This window comes from Piliocolobus tephrosceles, unplaced genomic scaffold (genome assembly GCF_002776525.5).
Source record: "Piliocolobus tephrosceles isolate RC106 unplaced genomic scaffold, ASM277652v3 unscaffolded_38553, whole genome shotgun sequence".
Lineage (NCBI taxonomy): Eukaryota > Metazoa > Chordata > Mammalia > Primates > Cercopithecidae > Piliocolobus > Piliocolobus tephrosceles.
The window spans coordinates 1-14,930 of record NW_022322702.1 but is presented as its reverse complement, the minus strand read 5'-3'; the positions used below and the strand labels follow the sequence as shown (position 1 = coordinate 14,930).

General features: G+C 40.3%; 1 protein-coding gene across 1 annotated transcript; it reads left to right on the top strand.

Moving 5' to 3' along the window:
* Positions 1–632: 632 nt before the first annotated feature.
* Positions 633–14,924, top strand: LOC113223086 (complement receptor type 1-like; the record flags this gene model as incomplete). The annotated part of the gene is made up of 8 exons (XM_026452668.1): positions 633–809; positions 901–1,003; positions 2,647–2,732; positions 4,574–4,792; positions 5,859–6,038; positions 6,650–6,749; positions 12,399–12,484; positions 14,624–14,924. Coding segments are annotated over 8 exons (1,252 nt in total), but the record flags the coding sequence as incomplete, so codon positions are not given.
* Positions 14,925–14,930: the final 6 nt, after the last annotated feature.

Genomic DNA, 14,930 nt, shown 5'->3' with positions numbered 1-14,930 from the left:
GTAGGTCTTTTAGATTTTGTTAGACAGTTGCCCACCTTCTCACCGGAGTGAAATGAATGACTAGGCAGCACCTTGCTTCATAGCCTGAAGAGAGGAGAACCATAGTTTGTTACCACCCTATGTCAGGTGGCCGCTGAGAGAAGCCTTGACAGGAGATGAGAGTAGATGTATGGATGCTGTTTGTTGCACTGGTGTGACAGGTGATGGAGGGAACTATTAGATGAGACATGGGCAGGTGCACTCCTTTATTGCCTAAAATGCAAGACTAAATTGGTGATGCCTTTCTAGAAAGAAAGTATGAAGATACAAAAATCCATCATTCCTCCCAATTTTGTACTGGGTGAACAGTAATTGGAAGCATTCTAGAAGGAACTGTCCATTGTGAAATCTTAGTTGCATACTTTAGATGAAAAGCAATGAATTGAGGATACCTCTGTTTTAGTCACAGTTCTGCAATGTGTCAGTTCTATGACTGACGGCAAGACATCTTCCTCACCCTGTGTATTTAGTTTGTTATCAATATAATAAAGCTGTTATCTTACCTTTATTATTATATATAGATTTGTAATTATTATTCCCTTGGCCAGTTTAACAGTGAGAAAATTAGCAATACTTTGTTTTTCTCTCCCCAGTATGTCAGCCGCCTCTGGATGTCCTGCATGGTGAGCGTACCCAAAGGGACAAGGACATCTTTTGGCCTGGGCAGGAAGTGCTCTACAGCTGTGAGCCCGGCTATGACCTCAGAGGGGCTGCGTCTCTGCGCTGCACACCCCAGGGAGACTGGAGCCCTGCAGCCCCCAGATGTGAAGGTGCCTAGACTCTTATCTGGCTTGATATTTTTAGCTTGCGTCTTTATTCTCCACATGCCAATTTTTTCTGTTCATTTTTCTTTTTCTCCAGTGAAATCCTGTGATGGCTACCTGGGCCAACTTCCTAATGGTCATGTGCTATTTCCACTTAATCTCCAGCTTGGAGCAAAAGTAGATTTTGTTTGTGATGAAGGGTGAGTGTGAGCTTGCCTGACCTGCTGGACATTGAAAATGGGGCTGGGAATTAGTTTTAAAGGGGGACATTTGGTTTGGCTTAAAAGAAAGACACACAAACACACACACACACACACACACACACACAGTCAGAGAGATGAACTTTCAAAAGTATACATAGGAAGAAAGGAAGAAACGTATAGAACTAATAACATGAGATATGAAGAGGAAACTGGAACACATATTAACCGGAAAGTTCAAAGGCAAGTATAACTACTGGTTATGAATATATAGGTAACACATTAAGTAAAAAATATCAGCCAGGCATGGTGGCTCATGCCTGTAATCCCAGCACCTTTGGGAGGTTGAGGCGGGCAGATCACCTGAGGTCAGGAGTTGGAGACCAGCCTGGCCAACATGGTGAAACCCCGTCTCTACTAAAAATACAAAAGTTAGCTGGACATGGTGGCATGTGCCTGTAATCCAAGCTACTTGGGAGGCCGAGGCATGAGAATCACTTGAACCTGGGAGGCGGAGTTTGCAGTGAGCCGAGATGGCACCATTGCAATCCAGTGTGGACAACAAGAGTGAAACTCCATCTCAAGAAAAATAAATCATATTTTACAAGCAAAAAAGAATATGAGTAATTTAGAGAGTCCCAGAAAAAAATTGCAAGTAACAAAAAGCTTATTCTAAATAACTGGGATCATTTAAGAATCATTTCAGTAAATTCTTTAAACCATCTATAGTGAAATTTGTAATAGGAATGAAAATGTAAAAATCAGCATTTTTTAAAAATTCAGTCATATATCATCTGGCTATTCATGGGCTCTGGGCCTGAGTTGGGGTCCTGATGGCTGCTGTTAATATTTCCGGCAAGGTCATTACCTTGTTTATGTCCATCTAGTGCTCTTCACAGATGCACAGGGTGCACATCTCTACACGGGAGCTGACCAGCATGGGCAACAAAGCACCTGATCCCAAAATGTTCCACAGAATCTTGGCAGCCTCCAAATGCCAGCACCCAGTAAGAGTTAGAAGGGCATCAGGGCCCGACAGACACAGAATTTTTGACGATTGCATACAAAAATCAAGCCCTCTCTTCTTTCCTTTTTCCCCTAGAATATTCACGCTTACTCTTCAGCAGCCCAGACTGCCCTTGTGAGCCTTCTTCACGCCATCACAGATGCGGAGATGAAAGGACAATCTCCGTTATCTCGCCAGCTATTTCCCACTTTTCCAAACTGAGAGCTGTTTTACAAACTGGGAGCTGTTTTACTTGCTGTTCCAGCATCAGAGTTAGGAAGGCATTGCATTAGAAGACTGGGTTTCTAATAATGACAATGAGTGATTTATCAGGTTATCACGGAGTAATCAGTGAAACTCCAAGCCAGGGTCCTGGGTCAAGGAGATGGCGGCCATGTCACGACCACCTTTTTCAATTCAAGCAGGACTGTCATGTGACCAAGCTACTGCATTTTGCCATTCTATATTGCTCTCTTCTGGAGACTGTGAGCTTCCAGAATAACGTAGCCTGTGCAACTCTGCCACCTGCTGGCCTCAGGTCCTCAAAATCCTCAGATTTGGGGCAGGGCCTTAGATTGTGAACCAAGAGTCCTGTTGGCTGAAACAGCTCACTATTCACTCCTATTTTCTCCTTTAGATTTCAATTAAAAGGCAGCTCTGCTAGTTACTGTGTCTTGGCTGGAATGGAAAGCCTTTGGAATAGCAGTGTTCCAGTGTGTGAACGTGAGTAATAGGAGTAACATTTCAGGCCAGTCTCTCCCCTTCATCTGTTCAGTATTTGACCCATGACCTCCTCTAATGTGGTTCTTCAATTTTCTAGTCCGAATTATTGATTTGAAAATTGCTTATTTTAATAATGTTTGGTTGTGAATCAATGTGTACATCACCTGTCTTTGGGATCATCTGATCTGTCTCTGTCCTTCTGTATTGTGTGTTCTACCTCAATAAAGCCTATGGTAGTGTGCTTCTAGGAGCTTCAGGAGAAATTAGATAATGTGAAGCTTTAACAATTTACTTTGTTTCTCTCTTTCTTTTCTTTCTTTTTTCTCTTCCTTCCTTCCTCCCTTCTTTCTTTTTCATTTTGTTCTTCCATCAGGTGCAGTCAGTCTACAATTTTTGTATGTATTTGATAATACACAAATATTAAACATGCCTTTATTTAATCAATATTTATAGATCACCTACTTTGTGCCTGATGTTCATCTAGCCACTGAAGTTTTATCAGTGAACAAGACGAACGAATTCCCTGTCCCCCTGTTGTTTCTCCTCAGGTGGGGAGAGGGACAAGAAAAAAAAAAATTCAATGCTATGAAGATAATAGAGCAAAGCACTGAGGAATGAGGGAAAAGTGGGATGCAACATTAGACAGGGCGAGCAGTTGGAGACTCCTTAAATTCTCAAAACATGTACCTAAATAATTTATGCTGAGAGATTCATAAATAAGTCAGTTTTTTAAAAATAAACCCCATATGTTCAATAATCAGTAGACTACTGATTTCTCCTAGTCTAACTATTTGTAATTTCCCCAATGGAAGATAGAACTTTGCTTCATTTCTTGATTCTAACAGTTGGAAAACATGTTTCTTTAGAAAACCGTGAAATTTTACTAAAATATTTGTGTTGTTAGAAATATACTTGGACATCTTACAGTGCTTTTTAGAGGAAAACTTTGTAAGAACAAAACTTATATAGAGATTCTTGTTGTCTAAGTAATCCAGTGCTCCTTGAAGCAGCATGACAAGTGTCTGTTCTACTATTATGCATTAAAACTCATTGACTGACTACTCAAGATTTCTCTTATTTTTCATAACTCTTGCTAGTTAAAGTAGCTTCTTCCAAATTCCAGTTCTAATGAGAAACGCCAATTAGAAATGAGGGAGAGACTGTTCTAAACAAATCAGTAGATGCTAGAAAGGAGTAACAACTTGAAACCTGACCCAGAAAGTAAAAAGAGAAAATTAATCATCAACAGACACAGACATTTTCAAAAGCAAAGCAATCTGAATCCATTTGGAGTGTTTTATAATGGCCTGACTACCTTTCAATTCACTCTGACAGGGCTATTTTTATCACAGAGATTCATGATCAATATCAATAAGTAATCAGTGAAGGGTTTCACCTATTTAAGATGATTAGCACAGAAACATACATTTGAGAAATATTTCCCAAGAACATAGGCTCCTTCCTCAGCACTGCGTCCCCAGGATCCTGATGAGTGGCTGACACAGGACAAGTGCTCAATTAATGTATATTGACTAAATGAATGAGTAACCCTTGAAAATGGTTATTTTTCTTCTTCAAATGTTTTGCTACTTCATTAAAGTTGTAACGTTTCTATTGTCCAGGAACCGTTATTATCTGGAAGATTCAGGATAGAAAAATCTCTTTTGTACTTGGCAATACACTTTCATTGACGTCTCATTTAATCCAACTCTTCAAAGTCCTAATGTCTACTGTCATCTCCTTAGTATATTTTCAGCAACGACAATCATAGCATCCTGTAATTGCAGAATACCTCTGGGGAAATTCCTGAATGAAACTTAGTGCTTTTGTCTTTTTTCCAGAAATCTTTTGTCCAACTCCTCCAGTTATTCCTAATGGGAGACACACAGGAAAACCTCTGGAAGTCTTTCCCTTTGGAAAAGCTGTAACTTACACATGCGACCCCCACCCAGACAGAGGGATGACCTTCGATCTCATTGGGGAGAGCACCATCCGCTGCACAAGTGACCCTCAAGGGAATGGGGTTTGGAGCAGCCCTGCCCCTCGCTGTGGAATTCTGGGTTAGTGCTCACTTCCCCACATCCCAAATGGGTTCAGAAAATCTAACGCAGGCCCTCCATATTTCCATAATTACGGTATGGTATCTCTGTGCACATTTGCCACAATGGAATGCCAAACCAATGATAAGTGGTTCTAAGGTAGGTCAACACATCAGATCCTGATGACCTTTGCAGCTGGAGGGACTGATGAAAAAATAGGGAGGCGGTGAGTGGTGGGAAAGTCCTTCATTAGAATCATATGAATTAAAAACAAATGCCTTGAATCCCCTTATTGCAATGGTTAGCTTAGACATCTGACCTAGAAAATCAGTGTCTCCTCCTACCAGGAAATGTATTGAGTTCCTGCCCATGCTTTTCAGCCTCTCATTGGAGTTTTGATGCCCTGAAGTACAAGGAAACCAGACACGAAAGGTGGAAGCTGGGCAGAAACACTCTTTCTGGAGTCCTAAAAATGTGAAAAATTAAATCAGAGCTATCTTTACATTAAATTGTATGAGCATTAGCTGAGCATGATGGCAATTGCCTGTGTTCCCAGCTATTTGGGAGGCTGAGATGGAAGGATCACTTAAGCCTGGGAGGCAGAGGTTGCAGTGAGCTGAGATTGTGCCACTGCACTCCAGCCTGGGTGATAGAGTGAGACCCTATCTCAAAAACAATAATAATAGGCTGGCCACAGTGGCTCACACCTGTAATCCCAGTACAGATCACTTGAGGTCAAGAGTTCCAGATCAGAATGCCAACATGGTGAAACTCCAATTATACTAAAAATAGAAAAATTAAATTAAATTAAATTAACTAAATTATATGAGTAGAAAGACCCGATAACAGACTAGTCTTCCAGGTAATATACTTCCTTATAAACCTATGCTAATGGAACTTTCCCTTCCATTTTACAGGGAAGTTGTGTGTGTGTGTGTGTGTGTGTGTGTGTTTTGTTGTTTTTGTTTTTTGTTTTATAACGAAAAGTTTCTTTTCTTCTGGCATCAATCTACCCAGGAAGAGAAAAGAGGAAGCACATTGGGTATATTTTTATTAACTCAGATATTCTTGACTTCTTGATCTCTAGGTCACTGTAAAGCCCCGGATCCTTTTCCATTTGCTAAGTTGAAAACCCAAACCAATGCATTTGACTTTCCCATTGGGGCATCTTTAAAGTACGAATGCCGTCCTGAGTACTACGGGAGGCCGTTCTCTATCATATGTCTAGATAACCTGGTGTGGTCGAGTCCCAAAGATGTCTGTAAACGTGAGTGAACTTGCATTGGATCTTTCCCATGTCTGCAAAAGCTTCTTATTGAATTTTTTCAAATGTGGGATATAAGAAATCTTTTTTCAAAAGTGTTTAGATAGGTGGATGTAAGTTTTTCTTGTAGGACATCCTTGATTACTGCTTGAAATGCTCACTTCATGAGAATGTTTCAAGGAATATTTGTAGAGAAAATCTTCATTCCCTATAGGAAAGAAAATAATACATGACTCTAGATCAGGGGAAAAAATGGTGTAGGAAGACAAATTCTGTTTGAATAAGTAGGTGGGAAGAAATCCTTTGCAAACTTTGAAATATATCAGTAGAAATAATGCCATCAGTGACTTTTACATTTTGATAAGGGATGCAAAGTCTCTACACAGATCTAAATCTAGATCTAGATAGATCTGGAAGGGAAGGTGTTTTTGAAAGTGGGGTTTAGTAGGTGGCTGATCCTTAGGCGCTCTGATGAGTTTTCTCAAGGTGGCAAAATCTGTGGAACCATCAGAACTGCATATTTTCTTCAGGAACCTACGTGCAAGTTGAGACCTTATGTACTGAAGAGAGTTCAGATTACTCTGCCTGGCTCCAAAATACTTTCTTTCCCATAGGTAAATCATGTAAAACTCCTCCAGATCCACTGAATGGCATGGTGCACGTGATCACAGACATCCAGGTTGGATCCAGAATCAACTATTCTTGTACTACAGGGTGAGTTGGCAGCAACATCTCTTGGTTTAAGAGTTGCACAACAGCAATACTACCTTCTAGCCACATGTCAGGAAGGAAACTAGGCTCTTGCCACCTGCTCTTAAGAGGCTTGAACACAGGTGTTAACTCCTGATTGAAATGAACAACGATAGGAGAAGATTAGGGAAAAAATCTGTATCCTTGCTGGAAACCAGGGCAGTGCACATATAAAAGTATGCTGTTCACTGGATGGGAAGGAAAAATAATTAGGAGTGTAGTAGTCAAAGCCCACAAACAACCCTAACCCAGAGTAGACATTGCTGGAAGAAAGGGAAGAGCATGTAGCAGCTGTGTGAGAGAACAAATCTTAATGATAACAGCATGATCACTTGCTTGGGCTGGCATCAAAAAGTACAGGACTTCCTCGTTTTATTGTACTTTGCAGATGTTATGCTTTTTACAAATTGAAGGCCTGTGGCAACACTGCAACAAGCATGTCAGTCGCATCATTTATCCAACAGTGTGTGTTCACTTCGTGTCTCTGTGTGGCATTTTGGTTATTCTCACAATATCCCAGATGTTTTCATTATTATCATGTCTGTGATAGTGATCTCTCATCAGTGATCTTTCATGTGACTATTGTCATTGTTTGGGGTCCCTACGAACTGCACCCATATAAGACAGAAAACTTAATCAATAAATGTGCGTGCTTTGACTGCTCCATGGACTAGACATTCCCCTTCTCTCTCCCTCTCTTCAGGACTCCCTAATCCCTGAGACACAATAAGACTACAATTAGGCCACTTAATAGCCCTACACTGGCCTTTAAGTGTTGACATAAAGGGAGGAGTCATGCATCTCTTACTTGAAATCAAAAGCTAGGGATGATTAAGCTTACTGAGGATGATATGTTGAAAACCAAGATGGGCCAAAAGCCATTCCTCATGTTCCAAACAGCTAGAGAGTTGTAAAGGCAAAGCAAAAGTACTTGAAGGAAATATAAAGTGCTATTCCAGTGAACACATGGATGATAAAACATGAAACAGCCTTATTGCTGATAGGGAAGAAGTTGTAATGCTCTAGATACAAGATCAAACTAGAAACGTTTCCTGAAGCCAAAGCCTAATCCTGAGCAAGGTCCTAACTCTTCAGTTCTGTGAAGACTGCCAGAGGTAAGGAAGCTGCAGAATAAAAGCTGGAAGCTAGGAGAATTTGGTCCCTGAGGTTTAAGGAAAGAAGCCCTCTCCATAACATAAAGGTCGAAGGTAAAGCAGCAAGTGCTCGTGTAGAAGCTGCAGCAAGTTATCTAGAAGATCTAGCTAAGATCATTGATGAAGATGTTACACTAAATAACAGATTTTCCATATAGACAAAATAGTCATCTGTTGGACTTTCATAGCTAGAAAGGAGAAGCCAATGCCTGGCTTCAAAGCTTCAAAGAACAGGCTGACTTTTTAGGAGCTAATGCCGTTGGTGACTTTGAGTTGAAGCCAAAGCTTACTGACCATTCTAAAAATCCTAGGGCCCATAAGTATTATGCTAAATGTACCTTGCCTGTGTCTATAAATGCAACAACAAAGCCTGATAACATAGCTATGTTTGCAGCTTGGTTTATTGAATATTTTAAGTCCACTGTTGAGATCTAGTGCTCAGAAAAACAGATTTCTTTCAAAATATTACTGCTCATTGACCTTACACCTAGACAGCCAAGAGCTCTAATGGAGATGGACACGAGGTGAATGGAGTTTTCCTGCCTGCTGACCACAGCAGCCATTCTGCAGCCCATGATTGAAGGAGTAATTTTGACTTTCCAGTTTCATTATTTAAGAAATACATTTTGTAAGGCCAGTTCCCACAGACAGTAATTCCTCTGATGGATCTGAGCAAAGTAAGCTGACAACTGCTGGAAAGAGTTCATCATTCTACATATCATTAAGAACATTCATGATTCATGGGAGGAGGTTAAAATATCAACATTAACAGGAGTTTGGTAGAAGTTAATTCCAACCTTCACAGCTGACTTTGAGAGGTTCAACACTTCAGCGGAGGAAATAACTGCAGATGTGGTGGAAATAGCAAGAGAACTACAGTCAGAAATGGAACCTGAAGATATGACTGAATTGCTACAAATTCATGATCAAACTTGAACAGATGAGGAGTTCCTTCTTATGAATGAGCAGAGAAAGTGTTTTTTTGTTTGTTTGTTTGTTTGTTTGTGTGTTTGTTTTGAGGTGGAATCTCTTCCTGGTGAAGATGACATGAGCATTGTGAAAATGACCACAAGGTTTTGGAATATTACATAAACTCAGTTGATAAAGCAGTATCTGGGAGGATTGACTCCAATTTTGCAAGCAGTTGAGAGGGTAAAATGTTATCAAATAGCATTGCATGCTAGAAAAATCTTTTGTGAAAGAGTCGATCAATACAACAATTTTATTGTCTCAGCTTAATAAATAGCCACAGCCACCCCAGCCTTCAGCAGCCACCGCCCCGAGCAGTCAGCAGCCATCAACCTTGAGGCAAGACCCTCCACCAGCAAAAAGATTACGACTTATTGAAGGTCAGATAATCTTTAGCATTTTTTATCAATAAACCATTTTTTAAAGTTTGACTTTTTTCAGACATAATTCTATTTCACACTTAATAGACTACCGCATAGTATAAACACAACTTTTAGACTCACTGAGAAATCAAAAAATTCATATGACTCATCTGTTGTGATATTTGTTTTATTGCAGTGTTCTGGAACTGAACCTGCAATATCCTTGAGGAATGTCTGTAACACAAAATGGGCGGCTTAATACAACAGAAGTTTCTGGAGTTCTATTCTGGAGGATGGGAGTCCAAAATCAAGGTGTTGGCAGGGCCATGCTCCCTCTGAATCCTGTAGGGTAGAATCCTTCGTTGCGTCTTACAGCTTCTGGAGCCGCAGGCCTTCCTTGGCGTGTGGCAGCGGAACTCCAATTTGTTCTGTCCCTGTCCTCGCATGGCCATCTTCCCTCTGGGTCTGTGTCCTCATATGCTGTTCTCCTCTCTGTGCATGTTTCTGCTCAAAGTTTTCCCTTTTTATGACACCTGTCACATTGGATTAGGGCCTACCTTAATGATCTCATCTTAACTTGATTGCATCTGCAAAGACTGTATTTCCAAATAAGATCACATCCACAGGGACTGGGGGTTAAGACTTCAACATATCTGGGGGAGACACTTCAACCTACAACAGAGCCCCTTTGAAAATGTCAAGCGTCAGGTGCTCACAGCACACGGCCCAGCTGTTGGTGCTCAGCCTTGCTCAGCACACAGTGGAGGCTCTGCCTCAATCTCGCTCATCACCGGAACAGCTAAGCCAGGTAGTGAATAAGGGCTACATTTGTGCCACCGCAACCAATACTGAAAGGAAAATTGTGGTGTCCAGCACATATGCCAGCCTAGACCTCACAGACCATAGCAAGTAGAATCTGACAAAGTAAAGTTAGAATAAATCCAATGTCTCCTTTACTTTTTTATTTTTGAGCATTTTTAAATACAATTGATAAGTTTCTTGACTGTACCCTCCTCATCTTGCATTGCTGAATAAGGGGTGAACCTCTCTAAGGCATACAGCAGAAAACCATTGAGCTTATGACAAGAAACAGGAAATACATGTAAAAGAGACCAGTCTGAAAAATCAAGAGAAATTTTACAGGGAGATTTACTGCCAAGAAAACAGGGAAACTTTCTGAACATTCTCCTTTTCATATTTGTAATAAGATTCAATTGTGCAAATACTTCTGTGAAACTAGCCATAAAGTTTGTACATGAATGAATATATATATTCAGTGTGTTTATATATTTCATTTCATACATGTGATATATATATACATATATATACACATACATATATATATCTCACAATGAATATTGCAGAAAATTAAAGCAAAGAGTAAGAGGAGTTAACCAAATTTTCCCTGAATGCAGCGGGGAAAGCTGAAAAGAGAAGACAGGCAGGCACAGTGGCTCACACCTGTAATCCCAACACATTGAGAGGCTGAGACAAGAGGATCACTTGAGCCCTGGAGCTCGAGACCAGCCTGGGCAACATGGCAAAAACCCATTTCTACAAAAAAGTATAAAAATTAGCTGGGCATGGTGGTGTGTGCCTGTAGTCACAACTAGGCAGGAGACTGAAGTGGGAGGATCACCTGAGCCCAGGAGGCTGAGGCTTCAGTGAGTGGTGATGGCTCCCCTGCACTCCAGCCTGGATGACAGAATGAGATCCTGTCTCCAAAAAAGAAAAAGGAAAGACATATGTAACACAGTGTCAGGATTCAAAATACATGTAACAAAAATTCTAGAAGGGTAAACAAATAAGCCCATACCTAGCCATCACTAGGGAAACTTCTGTGTTTCAGGGACAGAGAAAAAAACTCAGATCCCAGAAATAAAACGTGAAAATATAGTACCAGCAAAAGAAATAAATGTATTGACACCACATTGATTCTATACAACACTAAATGGTATAAGGTAGCATTTCTATTGCGCCAAGCTAATATTCACACCTAGAGGCTCAGGTACACATTAAAGGATAAGCAAAGACACAACAATTGTACCATTTAAGTATGTTTCCCAGGCAATTTATAAGCAAATTTTTAAAAATGGAGAATGATGAATTCCAAAAGAAATATCAACAACAACAAAAAAAAACACACAAAAACTTGGCAATGTAATCATAACTTATTAATAATCTCTCTAAACTCATAGAACATATCAATAAAACTAGAAAATGTGAGACAGTAAAAGGTAGGCTAGACTTACATTACACTAAAGATGAGTAGATTGACTATATAGAGTTTGACTATAAAATTGATAAAATAAGTTTAAATATGTGTTGTGTGCATATATATAATATACGTGAACACATATAAAATGAAATTCCTTATTGGAAAACCTATTAAGCTTAATTTCTAAATTATTAGAATGACTAAAAACAGCTGAATCTATCTGTTCCATATAGTAAGTGAGAGGGAAGGAAAAGAAATGGCAAGGAATGCATTTGTCTCTTCCACCAGAAATAAGCCCCCTCATGTTGGGTCAGATCATTTTATTCATTGCTTTCTCCTCATCAATATCATTGGGCATCATGAAATCAATGAAAAAGGCAGTGAAAGAATGATGATGAAAGCAAATCAAATGCATCATTTATCTCAATACATGTGGTTTAATCTTCTTGTTGAAAGACAAAGTCTCCTAGACAAGATCAAGAGCAACAAATCACGTATTTACAAAAAACACATCTCAAGTAAGATGACATCGTATAATGCACACACACACAAAATAAGGGAAAATGCAAACAAAAAATGGCAGAAATAATATTTAGAGAAAATAGAATTTATGAAACAAAAAGTCAAACAGGTCTACAAAATAATTGTTTTATTTTGGTGCTCGGTACAGTCCACAATGAAGCCAAGATATTAAGAAGCAAATGGTCCAGGAGAAGTTAGAGCAGAAATATTTCTTTCAATAGTGTGAGAATAGGAAAAAGAAGTAGAAAAGCTGGGAACAACAGGTAAAGTTTAGGCTAGGCCTTAGACTTCTCCTACATTGTAATCCTTCTGGTTTGCCACATATGCATGCTGTGAGGACATTGATGAGGCATGTACAGCACAATTATTTTCCATTGTTTGCCTTTAGGCACCGACTCATTGGTCACTCATCTGCTGAATGTATCATCTCAGGCCATACTGCCCATTGGAGCACAAAGCCACCAATTTGTCAACGTGAGTTGAAATCTCTTTCCCCATTCACCCCCCCGTTTAATCCTAGAGTTGTCCTCCTAGAATCACAAAGAATGAATCTCATCCCTCTTGAAAATGGTATCCATCTGATATTTGAAGAATCCAGTCATATCCTTAAAATGGCTCACAGCATACCAAACTTCCACCTTCACCTAGAAATGTTTTCTTTCTTATCTTAAGGCATAATTTATTTTAAACTAGTCTTGAGCTCATTTAAACAGCCCCCAATTTCCTCCTCTGTTGGTTGAACACCTCCCAGTTTGAAGAGCATTTTCTTCAGTGAAGTCAACAAATACAAAGTCAGTGAAAGAAACCCTATATCCTCTCTGCAAGCTCTTAGTATCACATCGGATATTCAAGCCATGCAGCTCTTTCTTCCTTCTTATTCTTTGTCTAAACAGGATCGTGCCATCTTCCCTGTGAGTTGTTTGGAAGATGAGCTTTCTACATTTTGGGGAGCAAAGAGGAATAAGCAATTAATTGCAAGCTAAAAAGGAATATAAAATGTGTATAATCCTGCATTTGGTGATGGTGGGAGGAAATCGGCAATTTCAAACCCAGTTGGTGGGAGGATAAGTAGGAACCAACTTTGTAGAAGGTCAATATACTGGCTGGGCACTGCCCTACAGTAGAGTAGGACACAGTATTCAGTTCTTCCACGATCAGAACAGATTGGGCACATTGAGGGTGGTATGGCTGTAGGTAAGTGTCCAGTTCTTTTTATTACTTCTGAATCTGTAAGTATCATGTTTATTATATGTAATATTGTATATTTGTGCTTTGTCTTTATTAGTCCTGCCAGAGTTTTTGGTCCTACTATTTAATAAAGATGCTATACTGAGCCATGTGTGGTGACTCAAACTTGTAATCCCAGCACTTTGGGAGGACTAGGTGAGCAGATGGCGTGAGCCCAGGAGTTCAAGACCAGCCTGTACAACATGGTGAAACCCTGTCTCTCCAAAAAATACAAAAACCAAACGGGCATGGTGGCACATGCCTATAGTCCCAACTACTTGGGAGACTGAGAGGTGGGAGGATAGCTTGAGCCAGAGAGGTTGAGGCTGCAATGAGCCATGATCAGGCCACTGCACTCCAGCCTGGGCAGCAGAGCAAGACCCTGTCTCAAAAAAAATGCTCTGCTATATGCTTTATTATATTAATATCCAATACCACAAAGGCAAATGCCTTCTATAGAGAGAGAACTAAATTAATAATGGTGAGATAACATAGTTACATTCTCATTTAGCAGGAGAAATAAAAACATAGACTATAGGCTAGGCACAGTGGCTCTTGCCTGTAATCCCAGTACATTGGGAGGCTGAAGCGGGCAGATCACTTGAGGTCAGGAGTTCGAGACCAGCCTGGCCAATATGGTGAAACTCCATCTCTACTAAAAATACAAAAGTTAGCCATGTGTGGTGCTGCATGCCTCTAATCCCAGCTACTCAGGAGGGTGAGGCATGAAAATCGCTTGAACCTGGGAGGCGGGGTTTGCAGTGAGCCAAGATCATGCCACTGCACTCCAGGCTGGGGAACAGAGTGAGACTCTGTTCAAAAAAGAAAAAAAAACAAAAAACAAAAAACAAAAAAAAACCAGAAGTGGACTCTAATAATATATGGACACATTTAGTGAAATAAAGTTAACTGAGTAGAGCAGAACTCATAATATTTTACAACTGTAAGAACATGTCTGTACATTAGCAAATATTAGATGACAATAATACTGTCAGTATTTACTTCTGGTATTTTGGAATTAAAAATCTGTCAGCAAAATTTACAATAAAGTATAATTTTAAGAAACCAGGCTGGGTGTGGTGGCTCACGCTTATAATCCCAGCACTTTGAAAGATCGAGGCAGGTGGATTGCTTGAGGCCAGGAGTTCAAGACTAGCTTGCCCAACATGGCCAAACCCCATCTCTACTAAAAACATAAAAATAAACCACACACGGTGGTGCATGCCTGTGATCCCAGCTGCTTGGGAGGTTGAGGTGGGAGGATTGCCTGACCTCCGAAGTAGAGGCTGCAGTGAGCTGTGATCGTGCCACTGCACTCCAGCCTGGGTGACAGCAAGACTCTGTCCCAAGGTTTTGTTTTGGTTAACTTGCTGCTTCTTTTTCCAGGAATTCCTTGTGGGCTACCCCCAACCATCACCAATGGAGATTTCATTAGCACTAACAGAGAGTATTTTCACTACGGATCTGTGGTGACCTACCGCTGCAATCTTGGAAGCGGAGGGAGAAAGGTGTTTGAGCTCGTGGGTGAGCCCTCCATATACTGTACCAGCAAAGATAATCAAGTGGGCATCTGGAGCGGCCCGGCCCCTCAGTGCATTATACCTAACAAATGCATGCCTCCAAATGTGGAAAATGGAATATTGGTGTCTGTCAACAGAAGCTTATTTTCCTTAAATGAAGTTGTGGAGTTTAG